Below are 26985 nucleotides of genomic sequence, written 5' to 3'. Positions count from 1 at the left end.
TGGAATGTTATTCCCTTTCAAGCTAGAACACAGATCAGAAATGCAGAGTACAGAGAAAGCTTCATCTTAAAACACAGCCTGGTAATCACTAATATAAGTGATGCAATGCATTGTCTACCTTAATCCAGATTATGTGGGAGAGAGTGTATTCATTGTCAATGAGCTACACAAGCCTATAAAACCCGAGAAAGAGTGCTTTATATTGTATGAGAACTCTAGCATGCTATAAAGCAGAAGGCACTCCTATGTTAAGCAGTTGAGTGTGTAAAACTAAGGAAGGGTGTGAGAATTGGGAGAAGGCTGAGCAACATGAAAAGAACCAAGATTTTCACGTTTCTAGTTAGTATGGAAGTATTTTTAAGGGTCCTGTTAGAGGTCTCTGAGCAGTACTTTGTCTTCAGAAAATGTTTGGAAACAATCCCTGAATAAGAGCTCTTTTGGAAGTTTCAGGTCAAGTAGCTGAAATATGCCTCCTCCTCCAGTTGAATACCTTCCCTCCAGTTGCCAAACTTGATAATTCAGAGAAGAAGAGTTTCCATCTGATTCCTTTCTGCCTGTTGAGCTTTCAGAAGATTGCAGGATCAGAATGGCAGCAGAAAAGGGTCTGGGGGTTGCAGGCTTTTCAAGCACCCACATAAGTTAGTGGTACATCAGGATGTTTGGGCAGGAACTTGTCACCTCCATTCATGGGGGGCAGCAGGCACAGCTCGAGGACACAACTGGAGTGGTCATCCTCTTGGGGGGCTCACTGGCAGTTGGCACAGCCTTAGTGAATCAGAGATGGTGGCAATCAGCCATGGCTGGCATGTGGAGCCATGGCACAGCAAATACATCCTCTCGCCCTAGCTGCAGGCGAGCCAAAGGCAGAAGCCAGTGGTGTGAGTCCTGCACTTGATGTGTGAGATCAGACAGGCCCAAGCTTATGCAGGATCATATGCTGAGCATGAGCCAACTGCGTGATGCTGTTGCAAGGAAGATGTTCTTGGCTGTGTGTATAGGGCTGTAACAGCTAAAATATGAGAGGCAATTATGCCATATTACTAATTGCCAATGACTCCCCAACTGTAGTGTTGTGTCCATTTTTGGGAATAGTACTTAAATAAATAGGCCCACAGTGAGCATCTATGGGAGAGTCACCTCAGCAACCGGAATTTAAATAACATGTGATGTTATTCCGTCATGGAATACTGAAGCTGTTTGGGTGCTTAACCCGTAAAAACAAATGCTAAAAAAGGAGGCTAAAGGAGGAAACAGCTATTTTCTGTGAATAATAAGGGATTAGTTATTTATTACTAATGATTGCTTAATAACTCTCCAGATTCATGGGAATAGCGTAAGAATAAAAATAAAGAATCAGTATTTAAATCTTTAGATGAAAAGTCAAGCTGCTAGGGAAAACTTGCTGGCTATAGAAGTAGTAAAGATCTAGAACAGACTACCTGCAGAGGATGCGGATTCTTTAAGAAGGTTACACAAACATTTACCACTCATGATATGTTGATAATAATCCTCTCTTAATGCAGAGGTTCTCATGATGATCTCCTTAGGTCTCTCCCAAGCTGTCTACCAGACACTAGTCACAGCTTTCTGTGCTTTTTGTCTGTAAGAATTTAACAGAACTTTATAGCTACTCTGAAGTGGATGGCACATTTATTTCCAAAGAAGATTAAGATAAACAGAAATGTGTGTCATGTACTCGCATATCCAAAGACTTAAGAATGAAGACACTCAAGACCTCAAAGGTATCTTTGGGGTAATCAAGTCAAGGCAACATGTCATACAGTTTCCTTCAGGAATTGTCTCTTCTCTTTTCCAGCCTGGCTAATTTCGATCCATTTGTATTTCTCCCCACACCATTCATTAGCTTAAGTAATTGCTTTTTCATCTTTGATACTTACCCTACTATTTAGAGAGAAAAATCTTATGTTTTTTTCTCAGCTTTCATTTTTAACTACAAAACTGAGCTCTTTTAATGCCTTCTACTAAAGCAGCCCCTTTATTCTTCTGGTCTGTTTTGCTAGTAATGACTACCTCTTGCAGTCAACAAGCTTCCCTGAGTGCAAATAGCCAAAAGTTCCTATGACATTTCAAAGGGGGTTTCCCTACTTCTCTGTGCAGTGACAATAATGCTTCCCTTTCCGTACTGGAGATATCATCTCTGGTGCATTGTAGGAACATCTTCATCTTTTTCATGGCCATACCATAGGGATAGCTGCATAGAAATACTCAGAAAGCTTTCCATGAGGTAGTGCCAAAACTGAAAGCAATACTGCAGTGACCACTCAAATTTCCACATGAAGTTCTATGCAGCTTCTGAGTAGAGATCAATTGGCCCTATATTAAATATAACAACTGCATCTTCTGGTCTTCAGTCATATAGCATTATCCTACATTGCATCACCCCATAGTAAGCAAGTGGGAATGCAATTGCATCATGAAATGGTGAATGTGCTGGTGTGTGGCTGGTTTTGTACCATATGATTAGAAATTGCATAGTTACTTAAAGTCCAGACCTTTTCCATGCTCATGTGTTTGAGATGCTCTTCAGCCAACTGTGCTGAACAGCTTTCTGAATTTATAGATGTACAGGAATGCAGCCTTATAAGCTGAGATCAAAACCAAATTTCCTATGGTTTATCCTTGTGTTCACTCAATTGCTGGTTATTTTCTACTACCAACACTTCAGTGATCCCCTAACAGTTTAGCAAACCCTGTTTAAAACATTGTCATCTTTGATTATTATCATCCTTGATTATTTGGACTCAGTGACAGGGGCCATGACCCCAACCTGCTGGCTGAGTTCCCAGCTTGACCTCAGACCTGCCTTATCACCAGACTTGTCTGGCCTGCTGTCACAGTGGCTCCTGGCACCCTATCCTGTTCTCCATCTTGTCCCCTAACTCCTACCATCAACTGAGTATATCAACAATATTAGTATTTTTTAGCCACCTCGTTGGCTGTTCTTGTACCCTCTCATGTTTTCTTATTTGTTGTTGTCGTGGTTTAAAACCAAAGCTGCACAGCTTGTGCACTCACTCCTCCCCTTGCTCCCCCGACTCCCAGAGAGCTAGGAAGGAGAATCCAAAGAATGTAGCCCCCACAGGTTGAGATAAGAACAGTTTAATAGCTAAGGTATAACACAAATCACTACTGCTACTACTACTACAAATAATAAACGATAAAGGAAATAACAAGTGAAGAGAATACAACACCTCACCAGCCACCGACCCATAACTCACCCCACCCTGCCTGACTGAGCACCAACCAATACCTCCTCCATTCCCCCCAGAGCTCCAGCCCTTCCGGGTAACTCCAGGTTACATCCTGGGTATGACGTGCTATGGTATGGAATACCTCTTTGGCTAGCCTGTGTCAGGTGTCCTGTCTTCACCTTCCTCCCCCCCTTCCCTGGCAGAGCATGAGCTCAGAAAAAGGCCTTGGACAAACCAAACATTTGAGCAGTAACTCAAAACATACTTGCTATCAGCAACCATTCTCAGCCCAAAAGTCAAAACACAGCACTGCACCAGCTACCAAGAAGGAGAAAAATGACTGCTACTGCTCAAACCAGGACAGTTGTTACAACCTCCTAATGTCCTCTTTTTCTGTATAAGGAATGAAGCTCATAAAAATCTTCCCAACTGCCTCGATCTTAAATGGTTTCTTCACAACTGCCAGAACCTTGGTCCCAGAGATCCATGACACAGCAGCTCATATGGAGTGCATGTATTTTTTCAGGGTCTCCAGATCTTACCAAAAGAGTAAAATTGATCTTGGTCAGAGAACTCAACAAACAAATGCATCCTGAATGTAATCTGTAACATTACATTACAACATGACAAAGCCTTGGGTGGCATGGTTTAGTGTGAGGTGTCCCTGCCCATGGAAGGGGGGTTGGAACTTGATGATCTTAAGGTCCTTTCCAACCCTAACTATTCTATGATTCTATGATTTCCACCAGGACAAAGAAATAACTCAGCCATTGGTGAAGTGGTAGAATTTGTCCACAAAAGAGTTACTTGAGAAGCAGCTTGAGCTTAGGAAGAACAAGATGGACCAGAAACAGAAATTATGAAATTTGCCACAAAATTGAATGAAAGGATTATAATGAAAGACAGAGACAAAATAGAATAGCTGTGTAGAAATTGTAGACAATAAACTGGCTTCTGCTCTGAGAACAGGAATGCTGAGAAATGTTGCAAAGCACTGAGCTAGAATTAAGCTGTCCTCAGGCTTCCCAAAGCAGCTGTTGGCTTCACTGCCTTTCAATAATCTTCAGGGTGTTTCAAGATTATTTGCCATCATTGATATAAACTTACTCATACTTTTCAGAAAGCCACCTTACAACTTGTATTCTGCAGGCTCCCAGTGATCCCTGGTGTACTCTTAGAAGCTCCCAGAAGGAAACCATTCTCAGTGGATTTTCATTTGCATGTGTAATTTTTGGTGTTTATAATTTGAAGATGGTAGGAAATCACAGCACATGCACCATATGAATGTTTGCTTATGTATATGGACAGTGGGATTGAGTGCGCCCTCAGCAAGTTTGCCGATGACACCAAGCTGTGTACTTCAGTTGAGACCCTGGAGGGAAGGAATGCCATCCAGAGGGACCTTGACAGGCTTGTGAGGTGGGCTGATGCCAACCTCATGAAGTTTAACCATGCCAAGTGCAAGGTCCTACACCTGGGTCGGAGCAATGCCAGGCACAGCTACAGGTTGGGCAGAGAAGAGATTCAGAGAAGGCCTGTGGAGAAAAACTTAGGGGTGTTGGTTCAATGAGAAAATGAACATGAGCCAGCTTCAGTGTGTGCTCACAGCCCAGAAAGCCAACCATATCCTGGGCTGCATCAAAATGAGCGTGACCAGCAGGTCAAAGGAGGTGATCCTGCCCCTCTACTCTGCTCTTGTGAGACCTCACTTGGAGTCTTGTGTGCAGTTCTGGTGTTCTCAACATAAAAAGGACATGGAACTGTTGGAACAAGTCCAGAGGAGGGCCACGAGGATGATCAGGGGATTGGAGCACCTCCCATATGAAGACAGGATGAGAAAGTTAGGGCTGTTCAGCCTGGAGAAGAGAAGGCTGCATGGAGACCTCATAGCAGCCTTCCAGTATCTGAAGGGGGCCTACAGGGATGCTGGGGAGGGACTATTCATTAGGGACTGTAGTGACAGGACAAGGGGTAATGGGTTCAAACTTGAACAGGGGAAGTTTAGATTGGATATAAGGAAGAAATTCTTTACTGTTAGGGTGGTGAGACACTGGAATGGGTTGCCCAGGGAGGTTGTGAATGCTCCATCCCTGGCAGTGTTCAAGACCAGGTTGGATGAAGCCTTGGGTGATATGGTTTAGTGTGAGGTGTCCCTGCCCATGGCAGGAGGTTGGAACTTGATGATCTTCAGGTCCTTTCCAACCCTAACTATTCTATGATTCTATATATGTTCAGCAAGATGTTTTGTAGGTGATTAGGTATTTTTCATATGAATTTAGTACTCATAACACTCCTAGTACCCCTAATAATTCAAATCTGAAAGGTCATCTAAACATTATAGCAATGTAAACCATCCTTCCACACTATGTGCACTCTTCACAAGCAGTCTCCTGTTTCAACTGATGATATCAAAGACCCTTGCCATGAATTGGGGTGTACTGTCCCTGGGGAAGCTTTTATTCTAGTTTGGGTACTACTGCACCTGCCAAAATAAACTTGTACTTCCAGCCAGGTGAGATGATCAGTGGTAGCTTCTGGTGTAAAAACCACTCCTATGTGGTTCCTTCAAACAACACCACACATGCTGCTGATGGAAAAAACCCTAGTAAAGTTTGAAAATGTTTCCGATCCCTTTCTGTGGGTCACTCAAAATTATTGGTTCCTAGAAAACAGCAAAGCAAGCTGGGCATGAAGGTGGTGCCACAAAGAAAGCACTAAAAATACACAGCTCTGTTTTGTATAGTTGCACTGCTACAGATTTGTGATACTCACCTCCTTGGACTTCCTATAAACAATGCATCAAACAAGGCACTTGTACGGACTCCTAGTTCAGGTTGGAAGTATCTAGCCTTAGATACACTTGGAGCTGGAAGAACTCATGAAAAAAATGAACAAAAATACTACTGTGAATTTCCTTTTGATTCAGAGAGTAGACATTTTCAAAGGAGCTCAGCCTGTTTGGGTGTATTCGTTTGGTAGCCAAGCAAAACAGGAGCTGAGAGGCAATTCAGCTGTGGTCTATAAATATACTCTAGACTACACACTAGGGGAGGAAAAAAAGCTTCTCATAAATATGGTTATGCTGGAAATTAGAAGGTAACTCAATCCTAACAGCAACAATGGTTTGGAGCAACTTTTCACTGGTGGAATGAGGCAAAGCCATTTTAAGTGGTGGCTTGATTAGCTGCAAGGGTGATGTTGTGTTTGTCTGTGACAAGAAATGACAGGGTGCATGGGTCTATGGATTGGATCCTTTTCAAAACATGGCCTTACTTGTCACAGTGTGAACTTTGGGATGCTGAGAATTCTGGAAAATCTGGCTTTTTCTAGAAAGTGAGGACAGTGAGTGTCTAGAGTGTCTAAAAGTGAGGAGAGGCCTTTTATTAATATTTATCATTGACAGAGCTTTTCAAACCTCCTTTTCATGTGGTATTAATATGAGGCATCTGAAAGGTAAGAAAAAGGCATTTGATCATACACTGATTTGAATAAAACAATGTTACAAAGAATTAAAAAAAAGAACCACTAAGAAATTTAGCCTAAAATCATCTCTTACACAGACTTGCTAACAGTTATTACACTGTTCTTTCCAGTTACCAGTTTGTTACAGGTTATAACCTTCATGTTGCACACTATCTTCTGCAAGATAATATATTCCAATAGTGTGCTAAGAGCTCCCATGATCAGAGATTTCAGAGAGAATGAGGGTAATTATGGCATCCCTAGAGATGGACAGCATTGTCTTGCCCAAGGGCACACCAAGGTAACCTCCATCAGCTAGAGGTTGGATAGTGCCTTGGAGAAGTGCTTCAGGTGACTTATGGTAGAAAACAATGTTGATCTGCAGGATGTAGACTAAGTATAAAGCAACAAGGCAAAAGGGAGCTTTGCTTTGCTTTGTTTTTTCTTATGCTATAAAACTGAAAGAAGTCAGTCAAACAACCTCCTCTGTTTTCCTCCAGCCTTCCTCGTTTCTCTGCTTCTTTGAGGTTTTCATTTGGCTTAACAGACTTCCTGGTGATCACAATCACAAATTTGGATTTGGGTATCTGTTTTGGAGTTGATACAACTGGGGAGCTAAATAAGACAGGGCCTTATTAAGGACATTGCACTGCATCATTGTGTTTCTTCCCTCATGAGATACTTCTGATTAGCTGCCTGAAATACAGGTTTCACAAGGAACTCCTGTGGCACAGAAGTTTGTCTGGCAATACTAATTGAGAAGAAATGGCCCAATTAAGAAGCTCGTTGTACTTTTCCATTTCTAATGCCAAACTCTGCTACAATTTATGTCCTGTAGGAAGAGCTATCAAATTTTGAAAGGGTCTTCATTATTTTTGAAGTGACAAGCAGAGCAACTCATGCATTCATCTGTTTGGAAGTCCCCAGAATGAAATACTGTAGAAAGGATAAGCAAAGCCTTCAACAAAAGCACACCTCATCCTCAGCTTCTTCAGTTAATGACCAGCTTTCAAATCACATCTATATGCCTACTAATACAATTGACAGCGTTATGCAAATAATTGTTTTAGGTAGCAAACCAGAATGGTATCCAGGCCAGCCAACAACTAGTACATGCCCCACTCAGGGGGTCAGGAAAAGCTTTAAACAAAATTTCTCAGCTTCATCTAAAACAGAAAGCCTGACAGTATTTCAGGGAATATCCCCCCAAAATCCACTTTTTCAGTGAAAACTCATAAGCAACAGGAGAACAGGCACAGAGTGTGCTCAAAACACCAGCTCTGAACATCTGGTCACATCTCTGCTAGCAGCTTCCTCTAGCACAAATGTTTCCCCAGATCCTGCCATTTCAATGTCTCCTGCTGGCACCCAGCTTAAACCCCCAGGCCTTCATCATGAGTTCAGTACTAAAGTCCTACTCCTTCAAGTTCTCAGCTGAGAATTCTCCAAAGGAGAGGATACACCTATATGGAAATACAGAGTTTTTCCAGTTAAATCATTTCAGGCACCAAAATCTGCCTGTGCCAAACACACACACCAAAATTTTTAGCAAGGCAAATTCTCTCCTTTGACGAGTAAACAGCCCATCAGGACAAACAGGTCAGCAGCTAGCTGAGCAACATCTAAGGCTATTGCCCAGGTGATTTACTGGCCTTTGAATAGAATCATAGAATAGTTAGGGTTGGAAAGGACCTTAAGATCATCTAGTTCCAACCCCCCTGCCATGGGCAGGGACACCTCACACTAAACCATATCACCCAAGGCTTCATCCAACCTGGTCTTGAACACTGCCAGGGATGGAGCATTCACAAGTTCCCTTGGCAACCCATTCCAGTACCTCACCACCCTAACAGTAAAGAATTTCTTCCTTATATCCAGTCTAAACCTCTGCTGTTTAAGTTTCAACCCATTACCCCTTGTCCTGTCACTACAGTCCCTAATGAATAGTCCCTCCCCACCATCCCTGTAGGCCCCCTTCAGATACTGGAAGGCTGCTATGAGGTCTCCATGCAGCCTTCTCTTCTCCAGGCTGAACAATATATTTACTTCATATAAGACCAGCTGTTCAAAGGGAAAAGAAGAAGGTACAGTGAACTTGTTACCTACAGGAACATTCCACCTCTATAAACCATATTCTTATCTCATGTCTGTAGAGTAGAAGTAAAACTTTTCCAGGTTGTATACAGGGCTTCAACATGATCCCTTGTGCTTTGTGTTACATGAACACTTACTATATAACACTGAAGAGCAACTGAAAGAGAACCCGTTTATTTTCTGTACATGATTCACTTCTATTTCCTTCATCATAGCCCATTACTAAAGCAGCAAATTCCTACTTGTCTGTAGGAGTTGGTAGTGCCACCTTCTTTCCTTTTCAGAGATTTAGCTAATGACTGGCTGCTATTGAGTATCTCAAAATTTGCTCTCTGATGCCTGGCTGCATGACCAGCCAATTCATTCTGCAGTCACTCTGGCCCACGTCCTTCTACAGTCCTGTTCAAACCCACAGAACGCTCCCTCCTCCACTTCTGTTAAGTTTGTTTTCCCCCATCTTATTGGATTCAATCATCTCATAGGAGTTGGCCAAGCAGCAGAAACTGCACAAAGCCAGCAGCTTTCTGGGCAGAAATGGAATGTCTGATTTCCATCAGGAGTGAGCGGATAACTTGGCTCAGTGCATCCCGAGAAAACATACTGAGCCATTGGAACAATCATGTGAACATGCCTCATATACACAGTTTAAAACCAGATTAGCTTACCTCCTACTAAAGATTCTTTAATCTACATTGATTTTGGACATTTAGAGAATTTATATCAACAGTTTTGCAAGCTCATCTGTTAAGGCAGCAGCTTTCAACAGAAAAGTGGCAGCATCTTGAAACAGCCATAAGCATTTTTGCAGTGATCATCCACCTGAAGGCCAGAAGTATGCAAAGCTATTGCTGAGGAAGGAACACAACCAATGACTGATGTAATGATTGTAACACAAGGCTGAACAAAGAGAAAACCAAAAAGGCACCAGATTTAGCATGTACAGTTATAAGTGGTTTTCACACAAAGAACTTTATTTTCATAAATACAGCAGTGGAAAAGCAAACTTCTAAAGGAGGGGAAAAAAGTAACTTTATGTCCATATGCTTAATAAAAACACTTTCTCCAAGACAATATCATTTACATTCTGATAACTCACATTCAAAAATAAATAGAGAAAGGCAGCAGGGCATAACATTCAAATGAATAACTAGTAAAAGGTAGTAATGTATTTTTATTAATAATCAAGAATATAACATTGCAATATTTAATCTTGAATTTGTATATACAAATGCCATATCCTACACAGCAATAAATCAAGATATACACACCATAAGGAGCATGTTCACTGACTCCTGTTAAATTGAAAAAATAGGAATCGTATTTAACAAAAATCTCCTCCAAGCTGGTAACAGAAAACCCACTTTGAGCAGTAAACAACAAAAATAAACACTGAAATAACTCAAGAAAACTAATTTTAAAAGATAACCAATTATCAAATAGGAATAATGCTATAAGATTACCTCTCCCCCAAACAGCCAATTGTTTATTTTGCTCTAAGGTAGGTAACCTAGCACACAGAAAAGTTACTGTATTTCAGTACAGTACTAAAATGCAGGCTCCTTCCATTTGGTCCATTTGCATGTTGCTGATTACTTTAGCCTGCCACAAAAACAAGGAAAGTTGTGTCCCTCAATCTTTGGGTAAAAACTAGAGAAATTACATTCTTCAGCACAAAAGCAAGATCTAGGGAAATGTGTGCTTTTTTCTTTTTTTTTTGCTTGTTAAGCATACTTTGTTTATTTCATTCATGCAAAAATTGTGAATTAAACCCATTCCAGATAAGGATTTTACCTTAAAATTTAAATAGTCAATTTATAAGATCAAAGGACACTGGAACAAAGCTTAATCCACATAGCATCTTGGTATGTGGTATGAACTGGTATGAACTCGACTCAGTCAAAATTGCACTAATCTCACTCATTTGCCTTCTTAGAGACACAGGTGTAACAATTCATTCAGAAAAGCTAAGACAAAAATGTAAAATAGAACAGATGAAAACTATACTTACTCATTTTTACCTAAGAGGTTCAAACATTTATAAAGCTGCACATAACCTCCAAAGAACATACACACTAAATTGTTAAACAAACTACAAGTAACCACTGCAGACCTGACAGTAATACTAAAGAAAAAATGTGTAATATCATTACGCTATCAAATACTTCTATTTCCCAAAAATGTAAATGCAAATCAGAAGTTACAGTTCAAATGTGTAGAAAGCTTGAAATGAGTATTCAGGTGCATACCATTATTAATATTCTGTGTTAGCCACCTGATATATAAATATACTGAAATTTTAACTAGGGGGAAATGTATCTTTTTTTGAGGCAAGGAGAGAGAAATTTAACAGGGTTGTATCTCTGAAGGTGCGCAGAGTGTCCTGGGTCACTTGCTGAAGCAAACAGCTTCAGGAAGGCGTGTTCTGCAGCAAAGCAGGGGCCTGCAATGGACAGGGGCATTCAGGGTGGTTTTCCTGAGCCAGGGAAACCCAGGGGAGCACTGAGACCTACCTGCTCGCAAAAGAGGGGCCAGGAGTAATGGCTCCTCCAACTCCCACAAAGGGCAGCCCCAGGGAGTGTGGTGACCAGAGCACAGCAGTTCATGCATTCCACACGCTGTCTACACAGGTCAGGGCACATGTCCTACCTGACCCTCAAGGCAGAGTGGTGGGCACATGTTGGAAAGCATAAGCAGCAGCCCCATTTGGGGGACCTGTATCATCTGCACCAGTCAGGGGTGGCTGAAGCCTTTACTCATATGAAGCAGCTACAGAGAGGCTGCAGTGCAGACCTCAGTCTGCAAGAGGTGCCTAGACCCTTCCTTCTCCTGGGGCAGGAACAGTCAGCAGGCCAGACTTGGACCTGCTCAGGCGAGTCCAGAGGAGGGCACAGAGATGATTAGAGAGCTGGAGCACCTCTCCTATGAAGACAGGCTGAGACAAGAGTTGTTCAGCCTGGAGAAGAGAAGGCTCCAGAGATGACATCTATCAGCCTTTCAGTACCTAAAGGGGGCCTACATGAAAGCTGGAAAGGGACCTTTTATGAAGGCTTGTAGTGATAGGACAAAGGGGAATGGCTTTAAGCTGACAGAGGGAAAATATAGATTAGATATTAGGAAGAAATTTTTCACTATGAGTGTGGTGGGACACTGGAACTGGGTGCCCAGAGCAGCTGTAGAAGCCCCAGTCCTGGAAGTGTTCAAGGCCAGGGTGGATTTGGCTTTGAGCAACCTGGTCTAGCGGAAGGTGTCCCTGCCCATGGCAGGGAGATGGCACTAGATGATCCTGAAGGTCCCTTCCAACCCTAACCAGCCTATGATCCTACAACAAACATTCTGTGATTGCCTAATTGTGGCTTAGGCACTGTACTCAACTGAAAACAAATATGCCAGTTTAGGTAAGTAAATTGACAAAGCAATCCCCTGTACAATCACAAACCAAATATATTCACACTCTGACGTTACACAGCCTCAAAAACTAGATGATATCAAAGCATATTACGGAGCAAACATATTCTCTCCTTATTGCAGGAGCAGGCACAGGAAATCTGCCTGAAGTCCCCCACCTCAACATCAATGCATTAATTTTTAAGCAGAATCCACATCTTCCAATTTTTATATTCATTCTCAGGACTCAATAGAACAAGTGTCATCTATTATATTATGTTACATTGACATACATTATACTATAGTTATATTTATGCGAGAAATCCAGTTTGTAAAGATTACAAATATATCAAGCTGCCAGTAAATATCAAGCTGCCAGTAAACAGTTTCTCTATCTACATATGACAGTGCAAGTTAGCAGCGTCATAAAGGCACTTGTCTCTCACAGACAGTATTGTCTTTTCTAATCAGTCAAAAATAGATCTAAAAATATTTAACACCCAAAATGTTTTTTACTCCTTTAAGTGGTGCAAATCATCATCTATAGATAATCAATTAATTCAACATCAAAGACCTAAGTGCAAACTACCCATAATTAAATGTATCTTTATAATGAATTCATTTTAATGCCATGCTCTCAAAAAAAAGCCTAAAACCATTCTATAGTAGAAATTTGACTGGCACTAGCAACCACAAATTAAAAGGCAGGTGCATACAACAGTATAAGCAAGATTATTTACAAAGTTACTAAAACAATTAAGTGCTGGGTTGCAAGAAGAAGCATTTGCCTTGTCTTTTCCAAGACATGCTTAAAGCCACAGCTGACCAGTATGAAACATGTAACATGCATTTACATCATTAGGGACATCTTTATAGCTATCTGATTTTACAAAAATAATTTCAAAAATGTTCATTCACTTTAAAGTGAATTCTGTTTGGGTTTTCACTGAATGTGAAAAGACAACTCCAAACCAGAGCTAACAACAGAGTTGAAAAAGACACCTAAGTAGCCACTATACAAAATTCAGTGCAGCTTTCAGATTACCAATGTATAAGTTGTCAATATTTATGGATGGCAGTGTGAAATCCCTTAAATACAATTTATCTGGTCAGTACCTATGTACAGATTTCCCTCTTCAAGTCTCAGCAACTTAAAGCAATAATTTGACAGTTTCCAACAACAAAAGACCTGTTTTTCCAAATCAAAGGGCTCAGATATTAAAAAAATAGACATAATTGGCTTTGCCTATGTAAATGCTAATTTGCAGTTGGCATTATAGCTCCATTAGCTGAGAAATCCAAACACCCAGAAAAGTGTGCGGGATGGAATAAATCTACAACCCAAAAGCTAGCAGGTTTTTTGCCCTTCGCACATTAAGAGTATAACCAGACTCCTGTGAAGTTGTTGGATGGAGCCTCATGCTTGAATATTAATTTCCATATCCAGTCTTCTATAAATAATTTTGCTAGTACCATACCATAAGGCAGTTTCTGCATCTTTGAAAAATCTGCATCCACTGAACATTGCACAAGGTTATTAAAACAAAAACAGGAGGAAAAAAAGAAGCCATTTTATCAAGTATTAAGCTAATCCTTCAGAGAATCACACTTTCTTTACTTATAGTAATGACCAGAATTGCTGATGGTGTACTGACAGTTGCCATGGAAAGTGGGTGACTGCGTGGGATAGCAGACATACAGCCAAGTCAACTGCTTATGCAATCTTTGTGATACAAGCAAGCACAGAACACACCACTTGCATTATGTGCTGCCTATGATCTGCATAAAGTGCCAAAGGAAAAATCATTCCGCTCTGTCAGGCCATGGCTATTTTAGTATTCCCATTCATCTGTTTTCATGTCCAGGTAGTAAAGGATATTCTGTGCAAGCTTTACTGCTTGCTTTCTAGCAGTCTTGCATCGCTCGTCACCTTGGGGATCAACAGCATCAAGTGCTAGAAGTTGTTTTGTGAGAAGTTCTTCCAATCTCATGTAATTCTTATCCGTTCTGTTTCCATCAAATGAAATCACCTCCTGCTGAATTTGAGACAAGTTTCCAAGAACATTCCAAACTGCTTTATGAGACTGATGTTCAGCAACAATTTGCTCAGAATACGTTTTCCTCTTTTCAAGTGCTTCCTTCAGATCAATATACGTTATAAGAGTTTGAACTTCTATTACTGCTCTTCTCCTGGCTTCTCTAATACAGGGGTTTTTTCCTGGACTCACTTCATCCAAGCGGGCAATTAATCCCTGCAATTCTGCTCTGGATCCCAAAAACAAATCAGAAGCATTCTCTGTTTTTAAAAGTAAAGAATTAATTTCCTTCATTTTCTTCCGGATCTCTTCTATTTTTAGAATGGACTGATTTTGTGCCAAATCATAAGCCTGAGTAGAATCTGCTTCTTCTTCCAAGTCCAGATATTTCTGCAATTTATTGATTTCCTCTACAACTTCCTTTCTGTAATTTCTGATTTCTGTGTGTCCACAGACATCTAAAGCATCCAAATCAGCAATAAGGCCCGTAAGCACACAGGACAGATGCCTGCAGGTATCATTACTACTCACTCCCATTAGAAGCGCAATGAGAGTTCCTCTTGCTTTGTTCACATCGCACATTACAGAGTTAATTTTGGAGACAGAAGGATGTGCATCATTAGAGAGTGGCAGGGACAGCTGTTGCTTCATACCGCTTTCTATGATCTCCTGAACAGCACATACTTTTGTCAGAGTGCGGTATCTTGCTTTGCGTAGAGAAACTTTCCCTCCAGTTTTCACCTGGGTAAGCCTCAGTACAATGTCTTGAATACCTTCTTCGAACTCATCACTTATACAGTTACCTCCTTTGTAAAAAGGTGTAATCTCACGTTCCACAAGAGACTGTGCCTCCTTGAATATAGCCTCTATTTCCAGTCGGCGTGGATGGTTTGCATTTTGTTCCAGCTCCTTAAGGAGCCTCTCTATTTCCTGAGCAGCTCGCTTTCTGGCTTGCTGAATATCGCCCTTGCCTTCAGTGTCCACAGAATCTATTTCAAAGAGCTGTTTGGTAAGGCTCCTTTCTAGTTTCTTGTAATCTCGATCAGTAGACAGACCACTGAAGACAACCACTTGCTGTTCAATCTCTTTGACTTCTTTCTGTATTTCATGCAACCGTTTCATGGATGGGTGTTGGTTACCCATATCCATTCTCTTTGTTTGTCCAGTTTCAGATGAACTACAAGGAAAGTGAGAACAAGACTTGCGATTAATAAAGTGCTATGCAAGCACACATAACTTTCACAGCATCCTGAATCACTGCATCACTGCAGCTATTTTTAAATATCACTAGCAATAGGAATAAACCATTCGGATATTTTATAGCCATTCCTCTGTTTTTTCACACCTCTTTCTCCTGCTCGGGCCGCAGGCGTGATGCTTTAGTTACCACACGACCGGCTTTTACCGTTTACGCACAGCCTCCAGCCCTCCCCTCCCTACCTGCTCTGCAGCCGACGGCATCGCGGAATAAACCGGACACCCGCAGCCCGGGGAAAAACCAGGATCAGAACCCGGGCGCCCTGCAGGTGCCCCAGCCCCAGGGCAGGGCTGCCTTCCCCGGCACAGGCCCCTCCGCGGCGATGGGGCCCGACAAGGCTGGGACAGGAGATGACCACGGGCCGTCGCTAGGGGGAGACCCGCCCCTCCCCCGCATCACACACACACACACACACACACACCCCCGTAACGCTCCCACCGTCTCACCCGCCAGCCACCGCGGCCGATGGACTGGGCTCCCGGGCCGCCGCTGCGCCACGAGCCGAGCGGCTGCGAGCCCTGCGAGCCCCGCCCCGCTGCCGGGAGGTAGCGCACGGGGCGGACACGGCGCTGCCGACGGACGCAGCCCCCTCCCCAGCACCGCCCCCGACCGCGGCGCCGCGCTCTCCGCCGTCCTGTGTTTGCGACATCGCCGTAAAGTGCCAGGCGCCGGCAGGAGATGGGCGATGGCGGCTGCCCGGGTGTTGCGGGGTGGGTGCTGTTGTCACCGCCGCCTCCTCTCCTCAGCGGTCGGCAGCCGCCCCACGGTGGAGCGCGGGGAGCGGCAAGAGAGCGCGGTAAATCCGGGCGGGACGGTGGGGGCAGTTCCTGTGTCCCGGACCCGGCCTGCCGCCAGGCGGTTCGGAAGGCCTCGAGGTGTCCCGGCGCCGCGGAGCCTTGAGGGAGGAGCAGGGGCCGCCCCGCGGTAGCCCTCAACGTTGTTGGGCGGGTGCGTCCCGATAACAGCCTCGTGTTCCCCGAGGCCTCTCGTCGTTTATGTAATTTCCAACCCCCCTTGTGTTTGTAAATACCGCGCTGTGGGATTGCCGAGGTTCAAGGAGAGTGAAGTGTTTGTATGAGCGGGCAGGAAGCTACGAGCTTCTAGACCCGGGTGTCCCTAGACCGAGCTTCAAAACCTACACGCTGATGTGTGCACACAAGGATGCATGAAGAAAAACGGCGTTTAGGAGGACTTGCGTACTTGCTAGTTCTTACTGTCAAGTAATTTAACGAAGATCAGTAATACAAAAGTGGACACACCCCCACCCCCCCAGCAAAATTGTTGATTAAAAAAACCCAAAAGTGTTGGGAAAGAGTCACAGATATCATCTCTGTAGTGCATTTATAAATAAAAGTAGATTTTAAATGCATCGTATTGTTTCCAGTCACGGTAAATGAATGTGCATAATTTCTGAACTCGTCATGGTCGCATGTTTTAAGGTTGTGTGGAGTTTTGGAATTTATTTCGCATCAGGATGTTATTTTAAAACTCAGCCAAAGCAGTCATAATGAATTCTGCCTGTATTTTCCAGGGCCTGGGTTTCAGCCCCCCCGCGCACTCGCGTAATGACTGGATCGGTCCCCCCGACAAGCACTCCAACCTGCGGCCGGTCATCTTCTACGTGCCCCCCGAGGAGTCGCCCCTGGAGCGGCGGCTGCGGGAGGCGCGGCAGGAGGCGCAGGCCTGCGACCAGCGCTTCTGGGCACGGCACAACCGCGCCTTCTGCCAGGTGAGCAGCGCCGCTTGGCTCCCGCCTGCTGCCCACCCACAATCAGGGTTGGTGTCTGAGGGGTAGGGTGCTGTTCCGCCTGCGGTTACTGGCTGGTGATTGCTACCGCTTCTTTTAATGCACACTGTGTCTTAGTGGAAATTACTTTTTTTGTCATTCATTTCTTTAAACTGAAGTACAGTACTGAGGAGTGTGTATATTCTGTTGCTGTTTAGTGGCATATAATGGTATTTGCCTTTTTCCTGTCTTGCACTTGTATGTAGCCACCCTACATACGAGACCTGTCTATGACTGGAGCAGCTGTTAAAAATTATTCAGAGCTCATTTTGCTCTGTCGTGAGAGAAATTAAGTATAATCACCAAGGATAAATGAGGGAAGTGCCCTGTTTCACTGGCAGGGTACCCCAACAAGACTAAAAGTGGGGACTTCTCAGTCACACTCTGTCTTCTTTCCTGATTGCAGCATTGGTTAGGAGACACTGAATTTTGTGGGGAGAACAGTAATAGTGTGGTAATTCCCCATCATTTGTGACAATCTTTGATCATCATATCCTCCTAAAACTTGCAAAGGTCTCAGAGAAAAAGCTTCATTGTTTGGGGTTTTTTTTTCAATTCCGTAAAACTGATTTTTTAAATTTGGTAAGCTTACATACAATTATTCTGCTTTCATCTAAGTAATTTCATATTTTTTAATGTTGCATGTTTTTCTTCATGCTGAAATTCTCAGTTACACAGCATATCTTCATCGTTTGTCTTACAAACTGAAGGTTTGTATGCTGTCAAGCAATATTGAAGCTCAGCTGTAGCTTTAATCCACAGATAAGTTGTATATGTTTCAGTAAAAGACTTGCAGGAGTTGTTGCATGCAGGCAGCAGGATCTAGGTGACAGACTCACTGGATTTAGGCAAAGGTTTTGTTGACGTTTACAGTATAATGAGTATTGCTTATTATTTCAGAGGGTGTTAAGCACTACACTGCTGTGTGATTAAAAGCAATGGTTAACTTCAATGACTGAGTACCTCAGGTTCTAATATGGAAAAACATGTTTTAGGAAAAAGAAGAATTTATTTATTCACGACTGAAAGCCAAGGGTCTGGAAATGAGAGATGAAACAGGTTGGTGAGATCTTTATTTATAGTTCAGGATGCATTCTTAATTCTGCTTAACTTTAAATTTCATTAATATATGCTTTTTATGTTCTGTCACAAGTAAACTTTGAGGGTAGGACTCAGAAGTGTTTTCAGGAGCATGATAAAGAGGGGAGGAGATCCTCAGAGGTGTGCATGTGGGGGTCAGATCACCTATTGCACTGTTCTTCCCTGTGTCCTCACAGCTGGAGGGAATGCACTGAAATCCTAGGCAAGTAATATAATCATCCTGTAGTCTGAGGAAAAAAGGGCCTTTTTCCTTTCACAGTTTCTAAACCAGTGAACTAGCTGAGCTAAACAAACAGAGCATTTGTCTCAAGTGTATGTTATGGTTGGGTGGATAAATTCACATTCATTGCCTTCAGGTCCATAGTGGGTACAGTGAACACAATATTTTTCCTTAAGGGAGACTAAGACAGCTTCAGAGGAGGCAGCAGCTGATATCTGCTTGTCTCTGCCTGATTACAGTTGCTGTAAAATAGTTGCCTCTCTAATTCATTATGTAAAATTGAAAACAGGATGCTTTCATAATAACAGTGAATTGGCCATTGTGGTATGAGGTTGAACGTTTTATTCATAGAATAATGATCTGTTTGAATTTAGTAAAGCAGCTGCTCTGACATTCTGTATATCTCAGACCATTATTTTTCTTTCTGTTTGTATCCTGGTGACCAGTGTGTGGTTGAGATAAAGTTTTAATTAAGTTCTGTGTTGTTTCAAAGACTTTTATATTGCCATTTTGGGTTTGGTTGTTTGGTTTGTTTTGGGTGTGGTGGTGGGGTTTTTTGTTGTTTTGTTGTTTTTTTTAGGGTGGGGATTGTTTTTTTTTTAATACCATAGAAATCAAAGAAAAAATACTAAGCAGGTACATCCCTTCCAAATAAAATTACATTGGCTGCATGTGTTGATTAACTTTGTTCTGTAATACAGTTCTATAATACAGCTGTGTGTGTATATAAAAATAAGAGTAATAACAATATATATGAACTGTTGGAACAAGATGTAATTTTTTGTGTAAGTGAAGCTACAATCAATTCTTCTGATACCAGTATGAAGAAACAAATTAACTACAGGTGTTAAGTAGTCAGCCTTCAAATAGTCTTAGAGTAAATTTATCTCATTTATCTCATATTATGTTAATTCGTAGTAATATATCAGATTTGTAAATAATGACAAATAGGACTGATCAATAATTTACATTTCTATGGTCAGTCTCAGGAGCTTCACAAAATGTCTGTTATATTGTTAGTAAAGCTGACATCTCGGAACATATACTCATTGGTATAAGTTACTTCGAAATTTATTAACAGCAACAGAAAAAATGTACATCTGAAAATAGTCACAGCTGGTGTTCTTTCTGTATTTACTGACTTGCTTTAGGGGGAAAATTAAATTACTAAGTGCTCTTGTGCTGTTTAGACTTCAGCCTTGCGAGAGATTAATTTTACTCAAAGGTAGATCCTGCTAGATCTATGGATTTTTTTCATAGGGGTCCACTAGTTCCCTAAATAATCTAAGACCTGGTAAACATAATCACTTTCAAAAGTAATAAGGGTTTAAAATTTACACCAGCTGCAACATGGTGTTTTAATCTCTTGTGTCCCCTAGACTAAGTTTTAAGAAGTTGTAAGATGAAAGTGTATTAACTGACTCAAACTTACACAGGAAGCTTGTAGGAATAAGGAGTCAGATGTAGATCTCCTGCATCTGAATCCAGTGTTTAAATCCAGTGAATTGTCTTGACATTGTTATGCTAAAATTTACTTTCAGGTCAAAAAGCAACACTGAATGCAGAAGAAATGGCTGACTTTTACAAGGACTTTCTAAGTAAAAATTTTAGAAAGCATATGCAGTATAACAGGTATGTAGAAGGTATTTATGTTGACTGTTACACATTACAGCCTTAATGAAAGGCATAAGATGAAATTTGAACATTTTTTCCATAATTGGTAAAGCAGCACCTAAAACTATCATCTAGAAAATTAGTTTTTTAAATGCTATTATTAGCATTTGTCCAAAATTTGCATTAGCATTTGAGTTCTGCTGCTGCTTAATGTTGATTTAGGGGAGAGATTAATCTCTTATCTGAGATTCAGAGAGGTGATCAGGCACTCTTATCTCTTATGGGTCTTTCCATGCTGCTGACTGAAACGGACAAATATGCAAATAAAAGAATTTACATTTTCGTATAACAGATTCTAGTTGACTGTTAAATAGGAACTAGTACATGTGATTAATCTCAAAGGAAAATTGTACTTAGTACTCTTGGGTTTATTCTTTTGCAAGCATATACAAAAATGAAAGTGATTAGTCTTGAGTTTTTGGTTTCTTGTGTGGCAAAGCATTGCTAAAATGATCTCCTGAACTCATCCTGTCTAGAACCTTACAGCTGGGTAAGCCCACATCTGCCCTGCCTCTTCACAACATCTACTGCATTGTTTCTGCAGCAGTAGTTGATAAACTGAGTTGGGCAAATGAAACAACTGAAAAATGACTTGCAAATACACCCTGCAAGTAGCTGTGCACATTTGATAGAGAGCTAGAAATAAGGAAGAAATGGGAAGCTGGAGGAGAATAGCACTTAGTCCAGTTACACTAGCACTTCCCACTGAATGTGAACCCACAACTTCAGTTTCTTCTCTGTATTGGACTGAAAGATTTTTGGGCTTAAATATGTCAAGTGTAACTGGTTTCTTAATGGTGTAATGCTGTTGATAATTCTACCACCACTATAATTGACCTGTAATAAATTGTGGTTTAGGATTCTTCGCATGTATTGTGCATATACCATAACATACTCTATTGTAAGAACAATTTTAATGCAAATCTTGTCTTGCCTATGGGGAGCGAGGGTGGGGAAGAAAACCTCACCATAACCTAAGCAGCAGCATGAAAAGATGGAAAGTAAAACATTATTTTTAGTAAGAGGATTATTGTTCAAGTTGCCTGTAACTGGTAAGTGAGAAAGCAAATAATTTGTTTTAGAACTGGTCACCAGATACCATTGCTGTAGTGACCCTGGGATAGTATCCTATTTTTATGGTGAGAGAGTTGAGGTTTTGTGCCTACACATGCTCTTCCTTGTTGATGCCTTGTATAATCGGGTAGTGTCAGCTGCATCATTGTAGTTTCAAAGTGAAACTGCACAGCCCTGAAAGCAGTGAGCTTTTTACAGGCACTCTGATTCTGAGGAGTCATATTTATAAAAATCTGTTTATGCATTCAGCTGTATGTTCTTTTGCAGTGTTGAAAACTGGCCTGAAAACTGGCTGCTGAAGTGTTGCAACTTCTAAAATTTAGTTAAAATTGAAGCCATGACTGTACATACACACAATGAATATTTAGTTCAGGGTTCTTAGACTGGAAATACGTCTAGCAAAAGGATATAGGACATATGAAAGGGTATTTGAAAGGAGAATAGAAACAGTTTTGATGTTAACATGATATTTTGATTTAACATGACATTTGAGGGAAGAGCTCAGTGCTGCTTGTCAGCACAATTCCAGCTATTACCCTTACCTGAGAGGTTAGTATTTGAGGTTTACATTAGATCTGTATGCAAGGTTTCCCACAGAGATCTCAAGGAAAGACCTAATCCAGAGTTTAATATTCCCTGCTAGTTCTACAGTAAACATATTCTATTGCTTCTTGTGCAGCGAGAAATGAGGGAGGGATCCTTTTAGAAACTAGAAAGAAATTGGGATATTATCTTAGTTCCTAAAAGGGGCTAGAATTTGAAGCAAGTTCTCAGAGGTTAAAAAGGGCTGATATAGGCTATCCTGTCTGTATCTGGAATTGGTTCCAGAAGCCATGTATGCTTTGTAGAAACTATTTAAAGGTACTAAGACTTTCACGCAAGGCATAATCTTTAAAAGGTACTGCATTAGAAGCATAAACTTTCCTGTACTGGGTTATACAATTACTCTGTGAAGTGTGATTTTTATTTTATTTTTCTCACCCTTGTAGGTAACCAACTATGCACTTTCTAGCACACATCTTTATACATGCACTAACAAATCTTACCCATAGCACAGTGCTGGCAGGAAATTCTTCTAGATAGCTTTACTTCTGATGCATTGCAGATGCTAATTTAAAATACACTTTGTCGTAAAACTGCACATCCCTTAACTGGTTAACAGTTAAGCTTTCAGTGGTTGTAGCTCTATAGTCCACATCCATCTGTTTATGGCTGTGGATATTCATGTAGACCTTTTCATAGATTATTTAACCCTCACTAGGCAGGAAAAGTTCTGCCACAAAGAACTGAAAATATAGGCCATCACTGATGATCACTTTGTCAATGCCAAAAGATATTTTAATATAATTGTGTACCTTTCTCCCATTCTTATTCTATGTGCTGATGATTTTCCTGGCTTTGGAATCCTAGAGATTGGTATAAACGTAACTTTACGATCACGTTCCTCATGGGACAAGTAGCACTGGCAAGAGCTCTGAGGTGGCTTCGTTGGAAAAAGAAAAATGTTGGAAATTAATCATAACTCCGTGAAGAATGCAACACTAGCTAGGCCTGCTATAAACTTGTTTATAGTGATGTTCATAATTGGAATGACTTGTGATAATTGCTTGAATCTGTTAAATTATGTAAATAAAAGTTACTATTGGTCTTAATTTATAATCACTATGTTGATTTCATTTATCTTTTATTCCAAGAATATCTATAATATTTTCCAACTGAAATGCAACTATTAAAGTTGCATTATTAAAACTACTAAAGTTGTTCCTTGTTTACAGTAAATGGAGTGGATCACAACTGTCACATTTTTACCACAGTCATACCTCTAAAATAATGTGTGATTTGGTATGCTGGACCTGCACTCAGGTTAGAGAATGATGTCTCCACCTACCTTGTTAGTATAGAGAGACAGAAATGCCTAATTTGCAGTAGTTGTCTGTCAGGGGCAGTAGCTATCTGTAAGTAATACAAAGTGGCTGAAGTGACAAGTTATTGATTTTTGAGTATACATACAATCAATTTAGGATAGTCTTCAGTGTGATTATTTTCTATTTTTAATAAAGATTTAAGGTATGTTTTCATATAAATTACTAATGCAATAGGATCTTGTTAGATAATGTTGTTTTAATTAAAAGTAATATGCCCCCCCGGACAATAGTTCCTCTAACCTGCGACTGGTAAAAATGTTAGTTGCTGAGCAGTGAAACAGGTGCATTGCCAGTCACTAAATCCTGCTAGGAAAGGAAACTGATAGTTGGCTGTGTGGAGGAGAACAACATTAGTACTAATACACACTGCTTTCTACTGGTTCATTTCTTTTTAAAAATGTGCTATTCTCACCAGTTTCTCAGAGACACTCAAAACAACTTGCTTGAGGGTGATTTTTCTGCCCCCCACCCCCACCCCCCCCCCGGTACATAACATCAACCGAAGGAGGCTGGTTTAAGTGAAGTCTTAAAATGTTGTGCCATGTATCTGATTTAAAATAAGTTCCATTCCTCGGTATGTTTTCTATGTTCATTTATACAGTTAAATATTTTTTTTGGATGTAGTACCTACTAAGAGGATTCTGTTGAAAAGAATGTATGCTGCTAGATGAAGCGTGTTTTCCTAGAGCTATGCTGTGGGGAAGGTTCTGCTTTTGGAAACATTGGCTCCATAACCATTGACCTGTTTTTCATGCCTAAACATGGCATGATTTATTCACAGGCTCTTTCAGCTGGAGCAAAAAGAGCTTTGTCAGTATTGTCTGTAATAATTCCTTTGCAAGATGAAATAAATATTAATAATATAGGAGCACTGTTTTGTACCATTATGTGGTTTTAACTGTTGTTTTAGCAGTAAATTAAAATGGTCGTTAATAATGATTGCTGAGCTGATAACACTTCTAGGAAAATATTTGTGAATATTATTTACTGCATTGGTAGTGTAAAAGTTACGTATTTATTAAAAAGTTACAAAATGCCATATTTCTTTAGGGAAAATATATTTTGAAGATAGACTACTCTGGGTATGTAACAATTCTTCAGGGCTTTACAATAGATCATATCTTACGGTATGCAAGCTTTGACCACCATGCAAACATACACTTTAATAACTGGTTCTGTTGTAAAAGAAATACAAGAAAATATCCCTGATAGGCAGAGACCAGAACCCCAGTGGACTGGTGGTTGAGGTGGTTGATAGCCATTTGTTCTAACAGTCTCTGTGCAAGATCCCTGTGGTAGTTTCACATATGCTCTAAGTGGATAGAGGTCAGTCAAAAGAAGAATTTGCCTCTTTTGAGTTGCTTACTAACATTTTGTGTCTGCCTGCTGAGCCAGATCAGGAAATTGTTTCACTACTAGAACTAATCCAAGGAAAAAAGTGCTAGATGTCAGTTGAATTCATCTGCCATCATGCAGATCTGAGTTTTGGTTGGTGGGTGGGTGGGTGGGTGGGGGGGATTCATGTGGAAGGCTTGGATTGCACTCCAGTTACATCACAGTTAAAAACTCTTCTGAACATGTAATTTTAGTGTTTGTCACCCAACACCGTACACCTATACAACCAGTATAGTTGGCATGCAATGGATCACACTAGGATTCTGCTCTGAGCTATTTGTAGGTAAAGTTCATGCCTTTATGGCATTGCCTTCATAGAATCATTCAGATTGGAAAAGACCTTTAAGCTCATTAAGTCCAACCCTTAACCCAGCACTGCCAAGTCCACCACTGAACCATATCTAGGTGTCTTTTAACACCTCCAGGGATGGTGACAACACCACTTCGCTGGGCAGCCTATTCCTATGTTTGATAACCATTTTCAAGGAATTTTTCCTAATATCCATTCTAAACTTCACCTTGAGGTCATGTCCTCTTGTCTGTTTCGTGATGCTTGGGAGAAGAGACCTACCCCCAGCTTGCTACAGCCTCCCTTCAGGCACTTACAATGAGCAATCAGGTCTCACTTCAGGTTCCTTTTCTCCAGGCTAAGCAACCTCAGTTCCCTCAGCTGCTCCTCATAATACTTGTGCTCTAGAACCTTCACCAGCTTTGTTGCCCTTCTCTGGACATGTTCCAGCACCTCAATATCTTTCTGGTAGTGGGACCCAAAACTGAACATGATATTTTGAAGTGCAGCCTCACCAGTGCCAAGTACAAGGGAACAGTAAGTTCCTATTCCTGCAGTGCATGCTATTTCTGATACAGGCCATTATGTTATTGGCCTTGGCCATGTGGGCACACTGCTGGCTCATACTCTGCAGTTGACACTGTAGGGGTTGTTTTGACCGAAGTGTAGGACCTGGGACTTTGCCTTGTTGAACTTCATACGATTGGCCTCAGCCTGGCCATCCAGCCTGTCTGGATCCCTCTGCAAAGCCTTCCCATCCTCCAGCAGATCAACACTCCCAGCCAATTTAGTGTCGTCCTCAAATTTACTGAGGGTGCACTCAATCCCCTCATCCAGATCATCAATAAAGATATTAAACAACACTGGCCCTAATACTGAGCCCTGGGAAACACCACTTGTGACTGACTGCCAACTGGATTTAGCTCCATTCACCACCACTCCTTGGGCTTGGCCATCCAGCTGGTTTTTTAGCCAGTGAAGTGTACGCCTATCTAAGCCATGAGCAGCCAGTTTTCCCAGGAGAATGCTATGGGAAATGGTATCAAAGGCTTTACTAAAGTCTAGGTAGACAATACCCACAGCCTTTCCATCATCCACTAGGTGGGTCACCTTCTCACAGGAGATCAGGTGAGTCAAGCAGGACCTGCCTTTCATAAACCCATGCTGACTGGGCCTGATCACCTGCTTGTCCTATACGTGATGTGTGATGATCTGCTCCATAACCTTCCTCAGCACCGAGGTCACATTGACGGGCCTGTAGTTTCCTGGATCCTCTTTCCAGCCCTTGTAGATGGATGTTCCATTTGCTAACCTCCAGTCTACTGGGACCTCCATGCTTAGTCAGGGGATAAATAATTAATGCTGATAAATGATGGAAAGTGGCTCAGTGAGCACTTCCCCCAGCTCCCTCAGTACCCTTGGGTGTGTCCCATCTGGCTCCATACATTTGTGTGTGTGTCTAAGTGGTGTAGCAGGTCACTGACCATTTCCCCTTGGATTATGGGGGCTTCATGCTGCTGCTTTCCATCCCTGTCTTCCAGCTCAGGGAGCTGGGTATGGTCTCGCTATTGAAGACTGAGGCAAAGAAGGCAGTAAGTGCCTCAGCCTTTTCCTCATCCTTTATCACTATGTTTCCCTTGCATCCAATAGAGGATGGGGATTCTCCTTAGTCCTTTTGTTAGTAACATGGAGACATTTTCTATTGTCTTTGACAGCACAGACAGATGAAGTTCTAGTTGGGCTTTGGCTCTTCTAACTTTCTCCCTGCATAATCTCAAAACATCCTTGTAGTCCTCCTGAGTTGCTGCCCATTCTTCCAAAGGTCATAAACTCTCCCACTATGCCCAAGATTTATTATGCAACCATCCCATCACCCACAAGTCCTTCTCTCTTCACAAACAACGGGTCCAGTGGTGTTCTTCTTCACCAGCTGTCAGGAATTTATCTTCCACACTTTCCAGGAACCTCTTGGGATTGTTTCGTCTCTGCTATATTGTATTTCCAGCGGACATCTGGTAAGTTGAAGTCCCCCACGAGAACAAGGGATGGCAACTGTGAGACTTATCCCAGCTGCT

The 26985-nt window shown here is 41.5% G+C and overlaps 2 protein-coding genes across 2 annotated transcripts; one reads left to right on the top strand and one right to left on the bottom strand.

Annotated features, from left to right (window-relative positions):
• Window positions 1–9706: 9706 nt before the first annotated feature.
• On the bottom strand, window positions 9707–16349 carry BAG5 (BAG cochaperone 5). The gene is made up of 2 exons (XM_005149577.4): window positions 15893–16349; window positions 9707–15365 (listed from the first exon to the last, which is right to left on the bottom strand). The coding sequence occupies exons 1-2, from the start codon at window positions 16093–16095 to the stop codon at window positions 13985–13987; spliced, it is 1584 nt and encodes a 527-aa protein (XP_005149634.3). The 5' UTR covers window positions 16096–16349; the 3' UTR covers window positions 9707–13984.
• Window positions 16056–24091, top strand: COA8 (cytochrome c oxidase assembly factor 8). Its single transcript, XM_013129147.3, has 5 exons — window positions 16056–16242; window positions 16978–17175; window positions 18228–18291; window positions 20095–20185; window positions 22712–24091. The coding sequence occupies exons 1-5, from the start codon at window positions 16132–16134 to the stop codon at window positions 22815–22817; spliced, it is 570 nt and encodes a 189-aa protein (XP_012984601.2). The 5' UTR covers window positions 16056–16131; the 3' UTR covers window positions 22818–24091.
• The last annotated feature ends 2894 nt before the right edge of the window (window positions 24092–26985 follow it).

This window comes from Melopsittacus undulatus, chromosome 4 (genome assembly GCF_012275295.1).
Source record: "Melopsittacus undulatus isolate bMelUnd1 chromosome 4, bMelUnd1.mat.Z, whole genome shotgun sequence".
Taxonomy (NCBI): Eukaryota; Metazoa; Chordata; class Aves; order Psittaciformes; family Psittaculidae; genus Melopsittacus; species Melopsittacus undulatus.
The sequence above is the reverse complement of the archived record's forward strand: the minus strand, read 5'-3'. Positions and strand labels throughout refer to the sequence as shown.